At 39.3% G+C, this 18,475-nt stretch overlaps 1 protein-coding gene across 6 annotated transcripts in view; it reads left to right on the top strand.

Moving 5' to 3' along the window:
• Positions 1–18,475, top strand: part of ehbp1 (EH domain binding protein 1) — a 167,694-nt gene that overhangs the window by 112,619 nt on the left and 36,600 nt on the right. For 3 of the 6 annotated variants that reach the window (XM_016661104.1, XM_016661105.1, XM_016661108.1), the window contains 5 exons: positions 2,089–2,319; positions 4,994–5,145; positions 10,506–10,644; positions 11,629–11,729; positions 15,973–16,096. In XM_016661104.1, the coding sequence (XP_016516590.1) occupies positions 2,089–2,319; positions 4,994–5,145; positions 10,506–10,644; positions 11,629–11,729; positions 15,973–16,096 (747 nt within the window). The remainder of the gene's footprint in view (positions 1–2,088; positions 2,320–4,993; positions 5,146–10,505; positions 10,645–11,628; positions 11,730–15,972; positions 16,097–18,475) is intronic. The other 3 variants (XM_016661106.1, XM_016661107.1, XM_016661109.1) reach the window with 3 other exon arrangements.

Below are 18,475 nucleotides of genomic sequence, written 5' to 3'. Positions count from 1 at the left end.
TCCATGCAGCTAGCGCCGCACAGGTCTCCATTTGACTTTCTCCTAACATGCTTTTTGTTTTGTTCCTAATGTGGAGACACCATTGTTTCCAACGAACCCCTCAGGAGACTTAATGGAATATGTGCTTTCATGTTTTTGAGGTTTTTTTGTTTGCCTCACCTCTTTTATCTGGAACAAGAAAGGCAAGCAACAGATCTTTGAATGAGGGAGAAATTATACAGAGTTCTCATTTTCACATTGTGTGCCAGAGTTTTTTTCTTTTTTTTGTTTTTTCTGCCCCAACACACAAACCCACTCAGACATGAGGTACAAACTTGACTCTCTGCTAGGCTTTACTAATTTAGTTTGAGCGTTATACTGGAGAGTTCGTTGTTTGCTCGGGTGCCGGAAATTCTCGTAAATGTTTGAAATTTACTTTGGAGTTTTCAAGGTTTGAATTTTGGATAAAGAGCCCCCGGAGGCATGAATCCTTAATTGCTTTCAAACAAATTTGTGTTTTATTAAATGCTTTGGTCTTTTAGATTAAAAATACATTAAACTCTTAATGCAATAAAGACTTCTCTGGACATAGTACATCATATTCATTCAGGGCATTTAATGATAGAGTTGAGCTGTTCTTTTACCAGGATGGAACAAAAACACAGCAAACTTGGTTGTACTACCATGTAATCTTGAAAAATGAAATGTAAAAGGAGCCCAAAATCAATATGGGTTTAATGCCCAGGATGAGTGAGCTTGAACTTTTGACTTAGCCATATATTTGTATATGTTAATGGGAAGTATATGAATGAATTTCCCTTTAGCTAGGATCAGTAGTATGCCTTATTATTTCTAATTCTTCTGTACATAACATCATAATACATAAATACATACACTATGGGTGTTCAGATACGATATAGATATTGACTATCGGCTGATATCAGCCAAAATAATGGGTATCAATTATGTTGGCATGTACCTAAAGTCTCAGACAGAAACGTGCCAGTAGAAGAACTCCACTCTAGCATTTAGTCCGGCCCAGGATTTCTGTCCAGCAGTACTTGTATCCCAAATGCAGACTGATTAGTTAATGATAAATGAGTCTGTTGTTTTTGTACCTATTGTTTACTACTGATCTCTGTTTGAATAATAACACTACAAATAAGTGTTAAAACTATTTAGAATTCGTGCTGATATTGTATCGAGTCAATGTTGGTATCGGCCGATACTTTGAGCTGCATTATCGGTATATCGAACTGAATGTTGTATCAGGACATCCCAGACATACAGAGTAAAATTTACATTCTTTAAGGCAACTTCACGTCACATTTTCATGTGGGGAAAAAAATGTATCTGCACAAAATAAGTTTACCTTGGAGGAGATTTAAAAACTGTAAAAATAGGACTGGAATATATGGGTGAGAAACGTATCACAATATAAGCATTTCATATCAGTCCATCGATAATTATTAATTAATGTTTTTGTTTTAAATCTCTGAAATACTGCCGCAATTTTCACTCCATGTCACTGCATTTTATTTTTACACAGCTTGGCACAGCGGCACAAAATTAAATTGCTGCTTCGCAAGTTACTGAAGTAGTTGTTGCTAGGTAACCATAGAGTGAGGAGTTAGTTGATGGCACCTATATTGTTTAGAGGTGAGAGGTTGAGCAGCTAAATCTTTTCATCTGCCTACAGCTCCCAGAATACTTTGTGATTCGGAATTAAGCGAAATAATTGAATATTCTATCAGACATATCATCTATTGATATTGATCACATGTTTATCATGATACATATCAGTATTGATTTACTGTCAAGCCCTATATGAAATAACACCACATGCCAACCAGAGAGCTTCTCACAGTGGCCATGAATGTACTACATGTGCTGAACAGTTGAGTTTTCAGATCAATAACTCAGGCAGTGCGATCACAGGCTGATGCTAATACAACCTAATCAAATACTGTCTTTCTCTTCTCTTTCCTTTCATTCTCCTTAACCACCACCCTCCTCATTGCCATGACTACACTTAACCCTACATTCTCTCCTCCTTTTTCCTCTTCATTTGCTTCTGCCCATTTGTTTTCTCTAACTTTGCATCCACAGATGCTTTGGGCAGGTTGAGAAACCTTGAGGAAGACGATGTGGATGGTGAAAAGAGTGAGGATGAGGAGCAGAATAGGGCAGAGGAAGAGCAGCTCCACTTTGGTGATGGTGATTCTGTTGATGCTGCCTTGGCTGCTACTAACCAGCTTCCACAGGAGGCCCTTCCGACCACATCCACCCTGCGGGGGCGCCTGGATCTTACTAACCCCGCCTCTGAGCTAACCTCTCTGGGTAAAACTAACGGCTGATGCTGCGTGATTCGTTATTTCTTCTAACTTATTCACTTTCCCAGGTCAAACTTCACCTCTAACATGAATTCATACTAATCATTTAGAGTTGCTATGTTTTGTTCTTCTAAACTATGCAAGGAAATTTTTTTTCTGATGATTAAAAGTACACTAACGCGGAAAGAAAATACTTCTAAACATTCAAGTTTGTTGTTTGTTTCATCAGCAAACTTCCCAAACTTTTGATCATTAAACTGAAAAGTTTCTCCAAAATAATAAATATCTCCAGGAAAACATTTGGCCAAATCTTCAGAGGTAAACTAATTGCTTTATTTTATTTTATTTTTTTGTAATTAATTCATTCTGTTTACCGCCTTCGTTTTCCTGTCGATGTGCGATAGGTTAGAGTACCGTGAGGGACACGACAAAACAGACATGAAAACAAACAAACGCTTTCTCTACCGTTTGAAGTGCATTATCTTTTGTTTTCTTCATTATTGTTGTCTTTGTTGGTAATGTTTTTAAAAGAAAATCTGTGGTTGCGAACGTAGCTTTAAAGCGTCTGATGCCGCCTTTTAATCAGTCTATATTAACTCCCTAAATGCAGCAGAGATTATTTAATTTTTGCACGTGTTTTAGCTGTGTTTTGTGTTTTGTGTGATATGACAAAGTTCAAGAGTGTGTGTCTATATTTGGTATCTTTATACATGCATGTTGCTGTGTGTGTGGGTGTGTTTGATGGCTACACACAGGGAGATGACACATGAAACGGTTGCCCTCCTGTTCTTTCATCTTCTTCAATGCAGTGGTCTGGCCTGGCAGGGGAGCTGTGGTTACCAGTCCCTGGAAAATAGAGCTGTATGCAGCCGCTGGCAGACTCACACATGCACACGCACACACACCGAGGCAGAGAGAAGAAAACACACAAGACAGAATAAAGCAAAATATATATATATATATATTGATAGGTGGATTTAAAAAGAGTCTAAGACGTGGAGTAAATGAACTTCATAATCTATTTTATTTATGGTTTTGGTTGTGTGTTTTTGATTTCCGTTTTATTTATTGTTTTTGGTTGTTGAGTTTTATTTTGGATATTTTAAATGTCAGTTATAGAGTTACGTGTTTACAAAGTTAAAGTTGATGGAGCTTCCAGAGGGCAAACTTACTGTTCATACTTGCACCATTTTCAACAAATGACTTGACAATGCTCTTAAAAAATTATCATGAGTTTAAATTATCCCCCAATAGTTCCAGCAAAGGGAACACTTAACCCTTCAGCATACGAATATATTTTGGGCAATTTTATGCTCCCAATTTTGTGGAACCACCTTTGGGATGCCATCTTCCTCTTCCAACACAACTGCGCACAGCACTCAGAGTGGTTTTGATGATCGAGTTTTGTGTGGAAAAGCTTCCACACAACAAATCAAGAAAACAAAACATCTTTGTTCTGAACTAGAGAGCAGGTTGTCTCTTCCAACATCAATGTTTGACCTCACAAATGCACTTTTTGAAGAAAGTTAGGACAGTCTTCCCAGGAGAATTAAAGGCTTCTCTTCTTTCTTGTTTATTCCACAGTACACTTGTCATTAAAATAAAGACAAGTGACCTGATATTTGTAGCTGCATTCCTATGCAGATTAGACAAATACGAGCCATTTAACCAAAGTAGCACATAATTTTGGAGACAAGACTTTAGGATGGTGTTTCAGCTGTTAAGTACGATTTTAGAGCATCATTCTGTGTTTCAGTTTTGCTTCCTTTAGTATTGGTGCATTTGACAAAGTTGATGAAAAATTGAAGCAGTGCTTTTTAACTTTAACCATAAATTAGCATCTACATGGTTACAAAACAAACACCTGTATAAACAGACTAACATTAAGCATCTGGAATGACTCAGACCTCAACACCGTAAAAATGTATTGACTATTATGAAAAGATTTGTTCATGCCAGGAAGTGAAGAAATTTAAATTAGGTGTGCACCGACTGCAGTCCCCTGGTCAAACACCAGTCTTTAAAAAGCCTGACATGCCGATTTGGGCGATACCGATATTTTTTTATTTTCTGGAAAGTTGATAAATGTTTGGCGAAGTCAATAAGTTTTCTACAGTGGGGCGACTATTCTGTCCTGTCAGTCCTCTCTCACAACAGAGTAAAAGGGGACCGTAACTGATTTTCAAACCGTTACGAATCAGTTTTATATGTAAGTATCGACCAATTTTCCACAATTAAGGAACCATGGGCCAGTTTGTCAGTGCATCCCTAATTCAAATGAACTTTGCCAGACAAACAGTGAAATATTGAACCAGAATTATGCCAGAACGTTGTTCATGGCTACGAAACCAGTGTAAATGATCTGCAATTATCTAATGGATGCTTATTAAGATATTAGTGGTAGTGTTTGTATATATTTCAGTCTTTATGCACATTTTTATTGACTAACAACTAGAAAAAGCTTTGTTTCTCAAAATTATTGAAGTTGTTTATTGGCTGCGTTCATCCTGGAGAAACAACCAATGAAAGAAATCATAAAAGTACCCAGTTAATTTGACATTAGTGTTAAGTGAAGGTAAGTTGATTAGAGCTGTGTGAAATGCTCCGTTGTAAGACGTTTTGGCGTATCTTGGTCAGAGTTATGGTTCTTCCATGTTCTTATGCTCTTTCTTCTCTCTCAGGCACAAACAGCAAGCATGTGGATCTGAAACTAAAGAAGCTGACGGAGGCCAGTGGAAGAGGAGTCGCTTCCCCTTCATCTCCTTCCTCCACGTCGTCCTCATCCTCCCCAACCGCCTCCTCATCCTCACCGCTCAGCCCTGCAGGATTGGAGGTACCGACACACACTGAGAGTGCCATTTTTTCCCCCAAACTCTCTCTCCGTTTTGTCTTTTTTTGTTTTTTTCCTCCTACTCTAGACACCATCAAAGGTTCAGTCCAATCAATTAGACCAGATTGACCCCGTTTGTCAGCCTGCTGACCCTTTGTACTCGTCTGTCAGCTGAACCTTCATGGAGGACCACAGTTTATCCCTCTCATGTCTGTTTAAAGCCATGACAAACGTACACGTGGCATCTGAGTGCTCAACATTTATGTGTCGCCGTCCCTTCTATTGACTGCGACCTTTCCAGACTGTTAGGTGTGTGTGTGGGGACAGGTGTGGAGGAGAGTTACGTCTACGGCTTCTGATGAGAATATTGAGTCAACGTGGCAGCCAGGCAGCCTGAACATCTGTTTAATTGATTTTGAATGTCAAGTAGAATAAAGTGAATGCGTGCATCGCTGTCAGAACAAGTTAAACTCTCAGAGTGTACGGCAGTGTGGGATGTCTTTGATCAGCTATTCACATAAACACCCTCTTGTGTTCAAAGCCTAAACGGCTTAGTGCTTTGTGGTTGGAAGAGCGCATATGTGTGCATATAATCATTTGACCCTCACAGAAGTAGAATCAGCCAAAGATTTGTCTTTGGCTAAAGCATGCGACCTAAAAATGCCAAATGTTGGACCTCTAGTCGCCAGTAGTGTGTTTGGGAGCTCCATCACTTGTTGCAACTTTTTCTCCTGTTTTTATCTAAAAGATGGCTTCATTGGTGCTGACATGATGACATTTTTAAAAAAAATCTGTCAATCCCACTTGTCTTACTAGTTATTACATTTCACTATGTCACAACTGTGTTGAAACAAAATCATGTTCTAGTAATTGAAGCATCATTAGGATGGTTCAAATTTGTGTCCAACAATATCAAGCTGCACAGATAAAATTTACAAGTGCAATAAAGAGGTTCGGTACAATAAGCTTTTGCACCTGGTTACACTACAGATTTAATGACTAGCGTAGTTCATGATGATCTAAATCTTAAAATGTCAGAATTTCTATTCAGTTTTGTACTTTTGAATAAGCTTTGAAAGACATTATTCCTAATTAGTTTTTCTCTTAAAAAAAAATATTACTGAAGCCTATAAAGCTGCACCGTTTTTTTAAAAGTATTTATTTTGTTCTGTTTTGAAGAAAATTCCGGTCTGTGAGATTCAAATGGGAAATGCTGCAAAACCTATGCTGAATCAGCAGCTGGCGATAACATCTACTACTTTAAAATTTAAAGACTAAGTGAGCCTGGCTAAAGTGACGCTGGGCTAAACATTCCCCCATGTTTCTGACCTTAGGGAGCTAGCCGGAGCCAAACCAATATTCTATTTGATTAAAATGATTCAGAAACAATTAAATGGGTTGATTTATCAAAATGTGCAAGGTTTCATTTGCTCATTTTAATGTGTAGACTTTTCAGCAAAAAATTTAGACAAATCTTCATTGCACATCTGTTGGGATACGCAGTATTTGTTCTGTGTAGAATTATAAATGAATCGGGAAGGTGGAGGAACACTGAACTGACCAATTTTGTCATGTTTGACTGTGAAGGTGAAAAAAGTGTTAGGAACTGAACTATGGGGGGGAAAAAAGCCTCATTTCCTAAATCTGTCTACATTTTCTTCAGTTGTCCTGAGATATCTCTCTGAAAGTAGTTGCGAGTTTGCATTATGTTTGTGATTTTAAAATGAGGGAGGTTTGGGGGCTCCACAGAGTCCTCCAGGCCGGTGTAACGCCCTGCGAGAACATCACCCACCAGCACACATCGACCCTCTCATTACCGATTGTGTGTATTCGCAGCCTCGGCAGCACACGATAAGAGCATGCGACGCTCAGCAGACTGCAACATTAGTCACGCAGCCCCCTGCATGCACATTTACAGACTCACATGCACTAAAAGCCCTGAATCACCACTGCTGCAGCTTACCACAGTGATGGCAGCAGCGATAAGAGATGGAGGGAGAATGAAAGAAAGCAAGAAGGGGCAAACACCCCAATATCTGCTCGTGCCAGAGTGTGAAAAGGAAACAGAGGGGTAGCCAAGTGGGCAGGTGTTCGGTATGCTTGTGAGATTTAGTGATTGAGATGGTTTCGCCTTTGGTTGAAATGCGGCGGCAGATAAACAACCAAACGTCAAGTCACAGCTTTGCAACAGTTTAGTGATACACCTGCTAATAGTAAGGAAGCCTCTGGGCTGTAATCAGTTCCCTCAGGATTCTTACGTTTTTGCTAAAAGGATTATTCTCTGCAAACGGTGCAAAGACTTACAGTTTTATGTTAGCGTAGCACAAACATGTTTTTTGTAAATCTTCATTAAAAAAATGACGAGGACACATCCAGTTAAACTTCTATTTATGCAAGCTTATGAATTATTTATTCAATCAACCTTTGGTTTTGGGTCTTTGTGTTGTCTTCTACTTTACTTCTGAAATTTTAGATGTCATAATGTGATAAACATTTCAAGATGAGTTCAATCAATAAAAACACCAGTTGAAACCCTGCAGGAGTCAGTTCACACAGGGAGTAAAACAAACTCCATCTTGATTTTATGCAGTTTGATTCTAAACAAGATTCAGATCTGAAATGCTGAACGTTGCTTTTTTTCTGGTAAAAGATGGTTTAAAAATGCTCATAATGGAGAGAGAAGGATTGGGTTTGAGATTCTTACTGTATGACAGTCTTGAGTAAAACTACCACAGTTTTACAGTGTCACAGTATTAACAAACATGTACAGCAAAACGGACATGGTCTAATTTATAGACTAAATGTTATTATTTCTATACTCTGACTTATAAAAATAGGGGATTAACAGTTAAGTAAACATGACAATTGAGGAGAATATGACTTTTGCCATTTTGCTGTTTATATAGCAGTGTAATTATTGAGTCAGGCTAACTACTTAGTTAGAAAAGAAAAATGCTTTTAAGCTCATAGCTTCCCCTGAGTGAACTTTTTTAGATAAGTTTTTAAGCACTGATTGTTTTTTGGCTGTTTTGTCAATTTTCAGTTGAGAAAGTTCAACATCTGTGTTGGTTTCACTTATTGAGTGTTAAGAGTTCAGGTGGACGTTTATCTCCGTGCCCTCATTTTAAAGTGGGTGAAGACCTTTTATGCAGCTGTTCTGTTTCCTCTCTTCACATTCGCTCTGCCTCCTCCCCCGCCCCAAATAACTTTATTTCAAATAAGTATACAGGAACATAATAAAACATGGACAGTATAGAATAGCATGAAAGTAAACATCGGAGACATTAAACATGTAAAATATGTTGTCAGAGCTAAATTGGTGCTTGAGGGTTGTAGTCGTTCAAGGGCAGATGTAATTTGAAATGAAGTTAGCGCTTTAGCTTTAGCTTCCTCTACACATTGTGTTGGTGTAGAGCTTTCGCATTTACGGAGCTAAAGTTTTACCTAATCCACCACTGAGTTAAGAGACATCATCATCTGAGAACCTTCAGCTTTGCAATCCTCTTGCTCTTTACTTTTTATGCCCTTCAGTAAATTTAAATATGCTCACTCGCTCTGTGAGCTTCCATGAGTGCATGTGCAGCCAAAACACTCACACATGCACACACATTCACGCAAAAGCACACTCAAGGACATCAGTGCTTCCACATATACCAGCTCTTGTCCTGTTTTAAAATATTTAATTGGCGTTTTTGTATAAAAGCCCGAAGCACTTCATAAATAAATTTCCCTCAATTTGACACAAGGTTTTAAGAGGCTAGCGGAAGCTGACAGCCTAATAAACAAAACAAAGTGCGAACAGGCTAATTGCTGACTTTGTTTTTGAGAGTCAATAATGTGAAGACGCTCTAACAACTCCTCGTCTACGCCCCGTTTCCCCATTCTCCCGCGCCGCCTCTATCAGCCGTCCCCCGCTCCGCACACCCTGCTTCACTATCTCCCTCCGTCTCAAGCGGTGGAACGTGTTTGCCCTAATTGTCGACTTTATTACACGTTTCGCCGTCTTATTAACGTTGCCGCGACGTCAATCTCGACCCGAAGTCGGTTTCTTTTTCCACTCGACTTGGCATACTCGGGAGTGTCGGTAATAAACCGTTTCCTGATAGAGGGAGCGTGTAGCTTTTTAACATGTGCTCACTTTGAAAACAATAGCAGCCTTTTTTTTTTTTTTTTTTTTTTTTTTGGCATTTTGCATAATCTGAATATATTTTCTGGCTTGNTGGACGAGACCAACTCTGCTCCCTCCTCTTGGAAATTGTTACAAGAAACTTATAGGTTGACTAAATTCATCTCGTTTAGTTGTTTAAATCTAAACTAAAAATTATTGAGGCTGATTCAATGACATGCAGCTGTTTTTTTTTTTTTTTTTTTTTTGGCATTTTGCATAATCTGAATATATTTTCTGGCTTGAGGTTTTGTTGAAAGTCAAGTTAATTGCCTCCTTTTTGTCTTGCTCATGAGTGAGACACAGAATGAATGCGCTTGTTCGTGTGTGTGTGTTTTTTTGTTGTTGTTTTTTTTAGAGCAGCACATACTAACAAATTATAATGAAGCTTCTATACCAGGGGTGTCAAACTCATTTTCATTTTGGGCCATGTCGAAAATCTGAATGTTCTTAAAGAGCCGATTGTGTCAGAATCTAATGATAAAAACCCAATAAACTTAAAATGTCAATAAACAGCTCTTTGCTTTAGCATTCAATAAGTGTTCCTTAAAATGAAATAATAATTGAATTTCTTGATTGTTTTTGTGTATTTTTGTAGTCAAAATCTTTCGAACTATTTGTAAGGATTTTTTACAACATTTGCACTAATGTAAGACGTTAAATGTGACTTTTTACTAATCGCAGTGTTGATCACGGACTACAACTTGACATCAAGTAAGGCTGAGGCAGCAGTAGCAGTCACTTAAACACAATGTTTTTGGCCAATTTTGATTAAAAAAAAATAAAAAAAACTGCAGTAAAATCTCAAAAAAGGTTGTTTTTTGTTTTGTTTTTTTGTGTGTGTGAATTTTGCAGATTTGTAAAAAAAGTGAAGGCACTTATTGATGTAATTTGGAGTCTAGAGGGCCACATAAAAAGCTACGGCGGGCCAGATTTGGCCCCCAGGCCTTGAGTTTGACACGTCTTCTACTAGTTTTATCTGCTGCTCTGGTTGTAGGTGTGTAAATGGTTAATATGAGCTACTTTGGANCTGCTCTGGTTGTAGGTGTGTAAATGGTTAATATGAGCTACTTTGGACCAGTATGTGATAAAAATGTCTGAAGCAGACCTAAGAGTCACTCTTTCATGTTTTGTTCTCACGCAGGTGTCGCATTGTGATGAAGGTTGTGAAGTAGGTTGTGTATTCTGTCTGTCTCAGAACAACGCTGAGGAGCTGCGGGCCGAGCGTCTGCGCAGAGCCACGGAGAGGCTGCGGAGTCCTGTCGTCTTCAGCAAGGACTCCGCTGTGAGGAAGACTCAACTGAAGTCCTTCAGTCAGTATGTGGAGAACAGACCGGGTGAGGACAATATAACTCAGACACACCTCTGTAGTTAGCAAGGGAGGCCAGTGAACTTCCAGTTTAGTGTTGAAAACAAAATTTTCCATTAGTAAGTTGGTAATTTGGCGCCATACTCCAATTCTTTTGTTCAATGTTGTCTTTTACTTGACCAAGTCATTCATGACCTCTGAATCAGTCAAAGGTTAATTGTACTCAGTTCTATTAAGAGAACAAGAATGAATGTTTTTCCAGGATTGGACGAGACCAACTCTGCTCCCTCCTCTTGGAAATTGTTACAAGAAACTTATAGGTTGACTAAATTCATCTCGTTTAGTTGTTTAAATCTAAACAAAAAATTACTGAGGCTGATTCAATGACATGCAGCTGTTTTTTTTATTTATTTTTTTTTTATAACTTGACATTTTCTTTTGACTGTGTATTTTTTGTATCATATTTGTTGCTGCCTCTTGGCAAGGACTCCCTTGAAAAAGAGGTTTTAATTCTGTTAAAATTAAGGTTAAATAAAAAAAAAAAACGTCCTATTTGCAGTTCTAGGGAGACACAATATATCGGCACTAATATTGCTACCGGCCAATATTTGTTGTTTTTAAACACATCGGAATCGGTCCAATAAATAAAACTGGCCTATATCAAAAACCGATATTTATTTCCATCTTCTTGTCTTTATGTTTCTGGAGGAGGAGGTTGGTTATGTAGTATTTGCTTGGTCATGTGACAGTGACAGTCATCGCACCGTTTTCTGCTTTGGAACCATTAATACCACATGTTTGTGACAAACAAACCAGTGAAACCATTGTATTTTTACTCTGGATTTTGAAACCAGACCACACCTCCAAGAAAATGTAAGTTTTACATTTAATGAAGGACAGAACTCTGGATATCCAATACAAGTGTTCCTGTAAAATATCAGTGTATATTTATTTATGCTAATATGGTTTTGGTTTGTTTGTTTTTTTTTTTTTTTTGTCTCCTTTCTTTCAGAAGTGAAGCGACAGAAATCCGTTCCTGAAGATTTAAAGAAGGCTGACGAGGACAGAGATTCACCAACAGAATTTGACCTTCACAGACCATTTGAAGAAGAGGTTTGTTTATTTAAAATCACTTCAAAAGCAAGAAATGAAGGATGTTTGGTTCACAATAAGTCACAAATCAGGAAATCTGTGAGGGCTGTTTTTTTAATAAACTCTGGATTCTGTCACCAGTTATTGGTTAGATTTTCATGATGGTCTCAGAACAATTTGGAGAACATCGGGGTGTCTAAATACTCAAAATCTTTTCAGCTACCTGACTTGTTTTATTTTCTCATCATTAGCTGTTTGTTTTATGTGTCTGCAACTAACGATTATTTTAGTCATCGATTATTCTGACAATCAGATAAACTTGACACATTCTGTAGCTTTCTCATGTAACCATTTAAGCTTTTTTTTACACATTAGAAATAATCAAAAGATGCAAATATAATACAATTCCATTTTTTTAATAAGAAAATAAAAATGTACATAGCATTCCGTTAGTGTGCGCTTAATCATATGTAGCAAATGATGCATCTCCAGCTTAAAGAACCTTGTCTAGTAATATGTTGACTATTTATTGATTAATAAACAGATGCAGAACGTGTTTAGTAGAATTTTTACCAGGTGAATCATTTTAGTCCTGGTGTCTCATCTCGACACATTTCCTCCCGGTCTGTTCCTGCCGCTCTTACATTTCCCACCTTGTCTTCAACTTCGTCACCTCCGAGTCTCTCACTTTTACCTCAGCCGTCCCCTCGTTACCACGGGGACATCTAAGTATTGATCTAACACACCGCCACCTTAATTATAACAGCGGTAGATATCAGCCGCTGTGTGGACGCGCGTGTGTGTGTGCGTGTTCACGTCCTTTAAGAATACACACATTGTCTCACATTGTCTTCTCAAATAGAGTGTTTATAAGAACACTATTATTTCATCGGCTGAGTGTTTGAGCATGTGGGCCACTAGAGACCACGAGGTGAATCCGTCTTCCCAAGCAGTCCTCTCCTACCCTCGACCCTCCACCTCGACCTCATCCAACCACACACACACACACACGCACACACACACACACACACACACGTGCACAGCCCTCCTCCCGGTGCCCGGGCCCCAGGGTTAATGGGTGTTCAACCTTTCCATTATCCCGATCAGCCAAGAATTACCTGCTGAATGATGTTTGCATTAATATAATATATATGGTAATTTCCCTCCTCTTAATTACGGCTGGGCCGAGCGCGGCAAGGGGAGTGGGCTGATCATGTGTAAAATTGATTTGCCAAGGAAAAATATGGTGATAGAGCGAGAGCGCGCAGAAGGGGAGGCTGCAGGGAATCTTGAGCGCACATACACACACACACCCGCGCACACACACTTGCACAAATGAGACGTGCACAGAGCTACATGAATGCACTCTCGCATGCTGGTAAGAGTACAGGAAAAAATGCTGGCCTGGGTGGAATGAAGGGGAGGGAAAATAAAAACTTTTTCTCCTGCTCACTAGTTCTCCTTCCCATTAAGAAAAACGAAGTGCATCAGCAATAAAAATGGAGATATTTTTCGGATGCATCCTTAGTGGTTAAATTTGAATAAACATTTTCCTCATTCAGAGGGAGTCTGTCTGAAGAATAGCAAACAGCCAGGAGACAGAGGTGAAGAGGGGTCACAAATGGAGAGTCTATTAAGCACCTATGCTTATAGAATGATGGGGTTGTGTATTTGTGTGTGTGTGTGTGTGCGTGCGCGCGCGCGTGCGTGCGTGTGAGTCGGCGTTGAGCGGAGTTGGTGTCGGGATGTTTGAGAAATTGGAAAGACTTTGCTGAAGTGGAAGAGCGTGTTTGAGGGTTTAAGCAGAACTGAATCAAAGGTTTAATTTAATAAACTTGGAGAAGTGAGCCGCAGGTGGATTGAGTCTAAACTGCAAAACATAAACAAGTCTGCTCACTAATATACTATAATAAACGTATCCTTTATTGTCCCTTGGTGGGGAAATTTAGGTGCAGCAGCAGCATGTAGGTTCAGAGAAAGATAAAGTATTAAAAATATATAAAAACAAACAAATTAATAACAACACACTATACATTAAGGACAAGATTGCAACAGTCCCTACGGGATGTTGCTGTGTTTTTTTGTGACTTAAAATTTTGCGGCTCCTTTTTCCAAAAAGGTTTAAAATATTTTCAAGCTTTATTTTTGCCATAGCTTAGTCTTATACAAAAGTTGAAATTACTGCACGCATCCTTCTCAAAAGAAATGGATTGTAGCATATTATATTAAAACTTCTAGTGTATGTAGGTACAAATAACATGTTCAAGTTATTATTAGTTACCCTGAATATAAACAAAATCATGTCCTCAGAATTTGTCAGAGCCAAAGAAGAATTATATATTGATCATTCTAGTTGACATGAAATGCATACATATGAACATCTGCAGAAATAAAAGACAAATGTTATTGTTTATGGTCACAAGCATTTATCCTTCAAGTTTGGAACAGTGGAGAGATGCATTGAAACAGGAAGTTAAATTAAAAGGGGCCCAAAGGGATTCGTCAGAATTGGTCAGGAAAGACGGAAATACAGAAAACGTTGAGATGATTGGTCAGAGAGACACGTGAATTAGCAGTTAATAATTGTAATTCCAACTTCTTGGAGGGACTGATTATAACTTAAACACATTGATCAGAAATAGCAAACTCTAAAAAGATGAAAATATAAAGCTATGGTTATAGAGTCTAACAGCTGCTGGGAGGAAGGATCTGCGTTGATGCTCCTTTCTGTACCAAGGATGCAGCAGTCTGTCAGTGAAGGAGATCTGCAGTCCAGGAACAGTTTTCTGCTTGGGATGAGAGACTTTGTCAAACAGTGATGTAATTTTAGTCCTTCTGTCTCCCACCACCTGAACTGGGTCTAACTTGATGTATATTTTTAGTTATTTTTAATACTTTGCTAATGCTCAAAGTACGTTTGCTCAAAGTTCAGTGTAATAGATGTCAACATCACAATATTCAGCATTAGAATCTTGACTGTTTTTCTACCGTGCAGCCATAAAAATCCATATATTACGCCACAGAAGAACTTAAATGGACAAATTTAACTAACTTAGGTTTTGGATATAAAGTAAGTCAAGATGTTAAACTCCCTGTAATTTTTAATAATTCTGCCTCTGTGTACAGGTGTTGCTTCTGAAGTGATTATTCCTTTACTTAGGTCTTTGTTGTGTGTTTCTCATTGAAGTTCAATAGTCAGTTAAACACACTGGGCATTCTTGAAGCGCTCTGATTGACTTCAAACCTCATATTTTCTGTGTATTTTTCCTATTTGTCACACAGTGCACAATTTTTAAATGAATGTTTGCTGCTTCACTTTCCAAATGAATAAACTGTCAGCTTTAAATTGCACTTTTGGCTAAATATGTTTTCATTTTTCTTTTACATTATTTGTTGGCCCAAATGACTAGCTAGTTCTGATGAGTTTCTCAAAAGCATGCCTTTATACTTAAGGGGGAAAAACCTGGTTTGAAAGTTTGATGTGAACAAAAAGTTGGTGTAATTTTGATTTAAAAGAGATCTGCAGATTGTCATGAAGTACTGAAAAATCAATGTTTTTGTTTTCTTTTTTGAGATGCATCAAAACCGCATAAGACTGACATAACAGATGTCATAAACATGGAGTCTTCATGAATGTTTATAACTGTTTTAAAGAAGTGTAAAATAATGGCACTTTTAATGCAAAACCACATTAAAGTGTAATTTTGAGACTTCATAAGGATAATATTATCATTCTTATGCACACACCTTCAAATAAAGTGTTACCAGTAAAACTTTATTGAAAATCAGTGAAACTTTAAATAGACCTCAAAAGAACATTTACATATCTGCATCAGCCAGAAAAAGTCTAACATAGATGAATAATAAAGTTGACCACTGGGATAGGAAACGTTGAGAAATTAATAAAAAACGCAGCCGTTGTTTTTTGTGTGTGCGTGCGTGCGCGCGCGCACGTGTGTGTTTGTGTGAAGTTTTCTTGGTGAAATATGTTTTTCAAGTGCACTGATTTTCTGTTTTTTTAAAGCAATTTTACCCTCTCCTCTCTGCCTTTATTTCCCTCCAACTCTTCCTTCATCCTCATCACTTCCATTATTCCCTCTGTTTCTCTCCTCGGCCTCGTTCTGCTTTTATCCCCCCCCCTCTCTCTCTTTTTTCTTTCCTCCTCCTCCCCTCTGTCTAATGCCAACTCTCACTACTCCTCCTTCTCTCTCTCATAACTATTCTTTCGCGCTCTGCCTCGCTCTCGCTCTCTCCCGGTCGACAGAAGGCGTTCAAAGACACCAGTCAGTATGTGGTTGGGGAGCTGTCTGCGCTGGAGAGCGAGCAGAGGCACATAGACGCCCGAGCAGCTCGCGTGGAGAAGAGGCTGCGCTATCTCATGGACACAGGTACCCCAAGCCCAATTACACTGGAAAAACTGTTTTGGCAAATTGAGCGTACACACACGCACGCACACATTTATGTACACTCGGAGAGTTTGTGTGTTTGTGACAGAGGGAATCTTTGAAGCTCCCCCTCCGCCCCAATCCCCTGAATTCCCTCCCCCCGCCCTCTTGGATGAATGTTGTGCGACGTAGTGCTGGGTGGATATGAAAGGAGGGGTGAGGGAGGAGACGGGAGGGTTGGGGGAGGGAACGAGGGGAGTGTGTCTCGGGGATGGGAGAAGAAGGGAGACCTCTCTGGGCCAGGGTGATAAGGGAGCCCTTCATGGGGGAAACGATAACTGGGTGCGATAGCCGAAGTCTGCGCCGCCGCCGTTTGCCAGCCGCGGCCCCAGCCAGCCTCCCCAACTATTGAACAGTTGCGCTCAGCCATGCACAGCTACACACACACACACACACACCCCCAGTACATATCTGGCCTTCATTGATATGCTGTATAAGGAAAGACGGGGGTGAGTTAAAGGGAGAGGCAAAGAAATGGCAAAGAGGGAGAACAACACGAACCACCGACACAGTTCACAAACCTGCGACGCAAAACGCTCATGCGCCCCATAAACGTGGTGTGGCGTACAGAGCCAGATTCGGAAGGTTTTTTTTTTATTTAAGGTTCGGGGCCCCCTGAGTAAAGCCTTGTTAAGACATGAGACACTACACCGAGCCAGAAAAAAAAAAAAGAAAAGAAAAAGACGGAGGGGCCTCGGTTCTGTCAAGTTCCCAACTGAAATTGGAGAAGCGCTCCCTCCCATTGGTAACGATAATCGTCCCGTTTCTCACCCAGGAATGCTCCAGGGCAGGGGGAGAACGTGAAATTTTTTTTTGATATTTGCGAATGTTTTGAAAGTGTAGTGATTTAACAGTAACTCTTGTGCTTTTCTTGACACATCGGTGGCGGATTTAACCCCGAAAATCCTGGAGGAAAAAAAAGAAACAGGGCTAGGGCATAAGAAAGAGCTTTTAGAAATGGAAACCGGGTTGCTGAGATTTGTGCTCACCTTCTCCATCCCATTTGGGTGCTGATATTGAGGCTATCTCGTTGCCGTTTGTTGTGTTTGCTTTCCTCCTTTTCGCCTCCCTCCCCTTCCTCTGTGCCCTCTCTCTCTGTCGGAGCGCACGCCATTGTGTCAATCTGAAGGGCTGTTTTCCTTCTTCTTCTTCCCCAACTGTTAAAGCAGCCACAGGCCAGCGAGTAGCCGGGTTATTTACTTTCAAACACCATAAAGAAATGTATATATGAGATACACACCTATAGTCCCCTTCTGAAAATGTGATTTACTAGAAAGAGATGAGTCGAATACAGAAAGGTGAGGAGGAAATAATAAAAAGGAAATCATATCGAGAAATTCTCCTCGGCTTCCTTGTTACGGTGTAACACAGTGATATATGTGCTTTTGCTTAGCAACAGAACCAACCTGTGTTCAGTTATCTTCTTCATTCTTTATAAACTGTCCCCAACCTTCAAGCTTTTTCACATCAGTTTTCTTGGTATTTTACGTGACCGATGAGGTGCACCAATCAGTTGGCGCACATTTCCCTAATTTACTGGAAGAGGCGATTGGCCAAAACCAAGCTTTTCTACCTCCGCATAGGTTTAGCCACTGTATGCCCACCAGGTCACGCCCGCTTGTGTATGGTTAGCAATAGATAGTCACTCTATTATTGACAAGTTAGTAACTTTGTTGCTATATTTAACGACTCTTAACACAAAAATATCCGGCAGATCAGGCTTTTTAAAGATTGTCGATCAGCCAAAAAACTGCAATTGGTACACTTGTGGTGAAGGAACAATGGCAATTTCAAAAAGCCATTGTTCCTTGTGAAACTTGTGTGTTAGGCTTGTATATAACTTCATTTTATCCCTGGCTCAGGTGGTAGGACCTGTTTACTGGACATTTGCCTCCACAAATCTGGCGTTTATGGAAGAGTTTCGGAAATAATAATAATAATAATTACCTTTGTTTAACCATTTTTTTCCTGCTGAGATCAAAAGATCTGTTTTCCAAGAGAGAGACCTGGAGAAGAATGGCAGCATACAAAAGAAAAGAAACAATACTCAGTCACAACACAATCACAATAAAACTTAAACAAATGACTTACATAAGACAACTTAAATGTAATGGTCTTAAAGACATTCAGAGATTCTAGTTCTACTACTAGTTTGGAAGCAGATAGAAGCCTTGTGCCGTTAGAGCTGAACTTCTAGTCTATATCTACAATGCAGTTTGTTGCTGACAACTAACTCTCCACGCCCTGCTCTCCCATCCCTGTATGAAACATAGTGGTAGTAGTATCATGCTGAGGGAATGCTTTGTTTTTCCACTGGAAAGA

Source organism: Poecilia formosa, unplaced genomic scaffold, assembly GCF_000485575.1.
Source record: "Poecilia formosa unplaced genomic scaffold, Poecilia_formosa-5.1.2 Scaffold311, whole genome shotgun sequence".
NCBI lineage: Eukaryota > Metazoa > Chordata > Actinopteri > Cyprinodontiformes > Poeciliidae > Poecilia > Poecilia formosa.
This window is presented reverse-complemented; position numbering and strand designations above follow the sequence as displayed.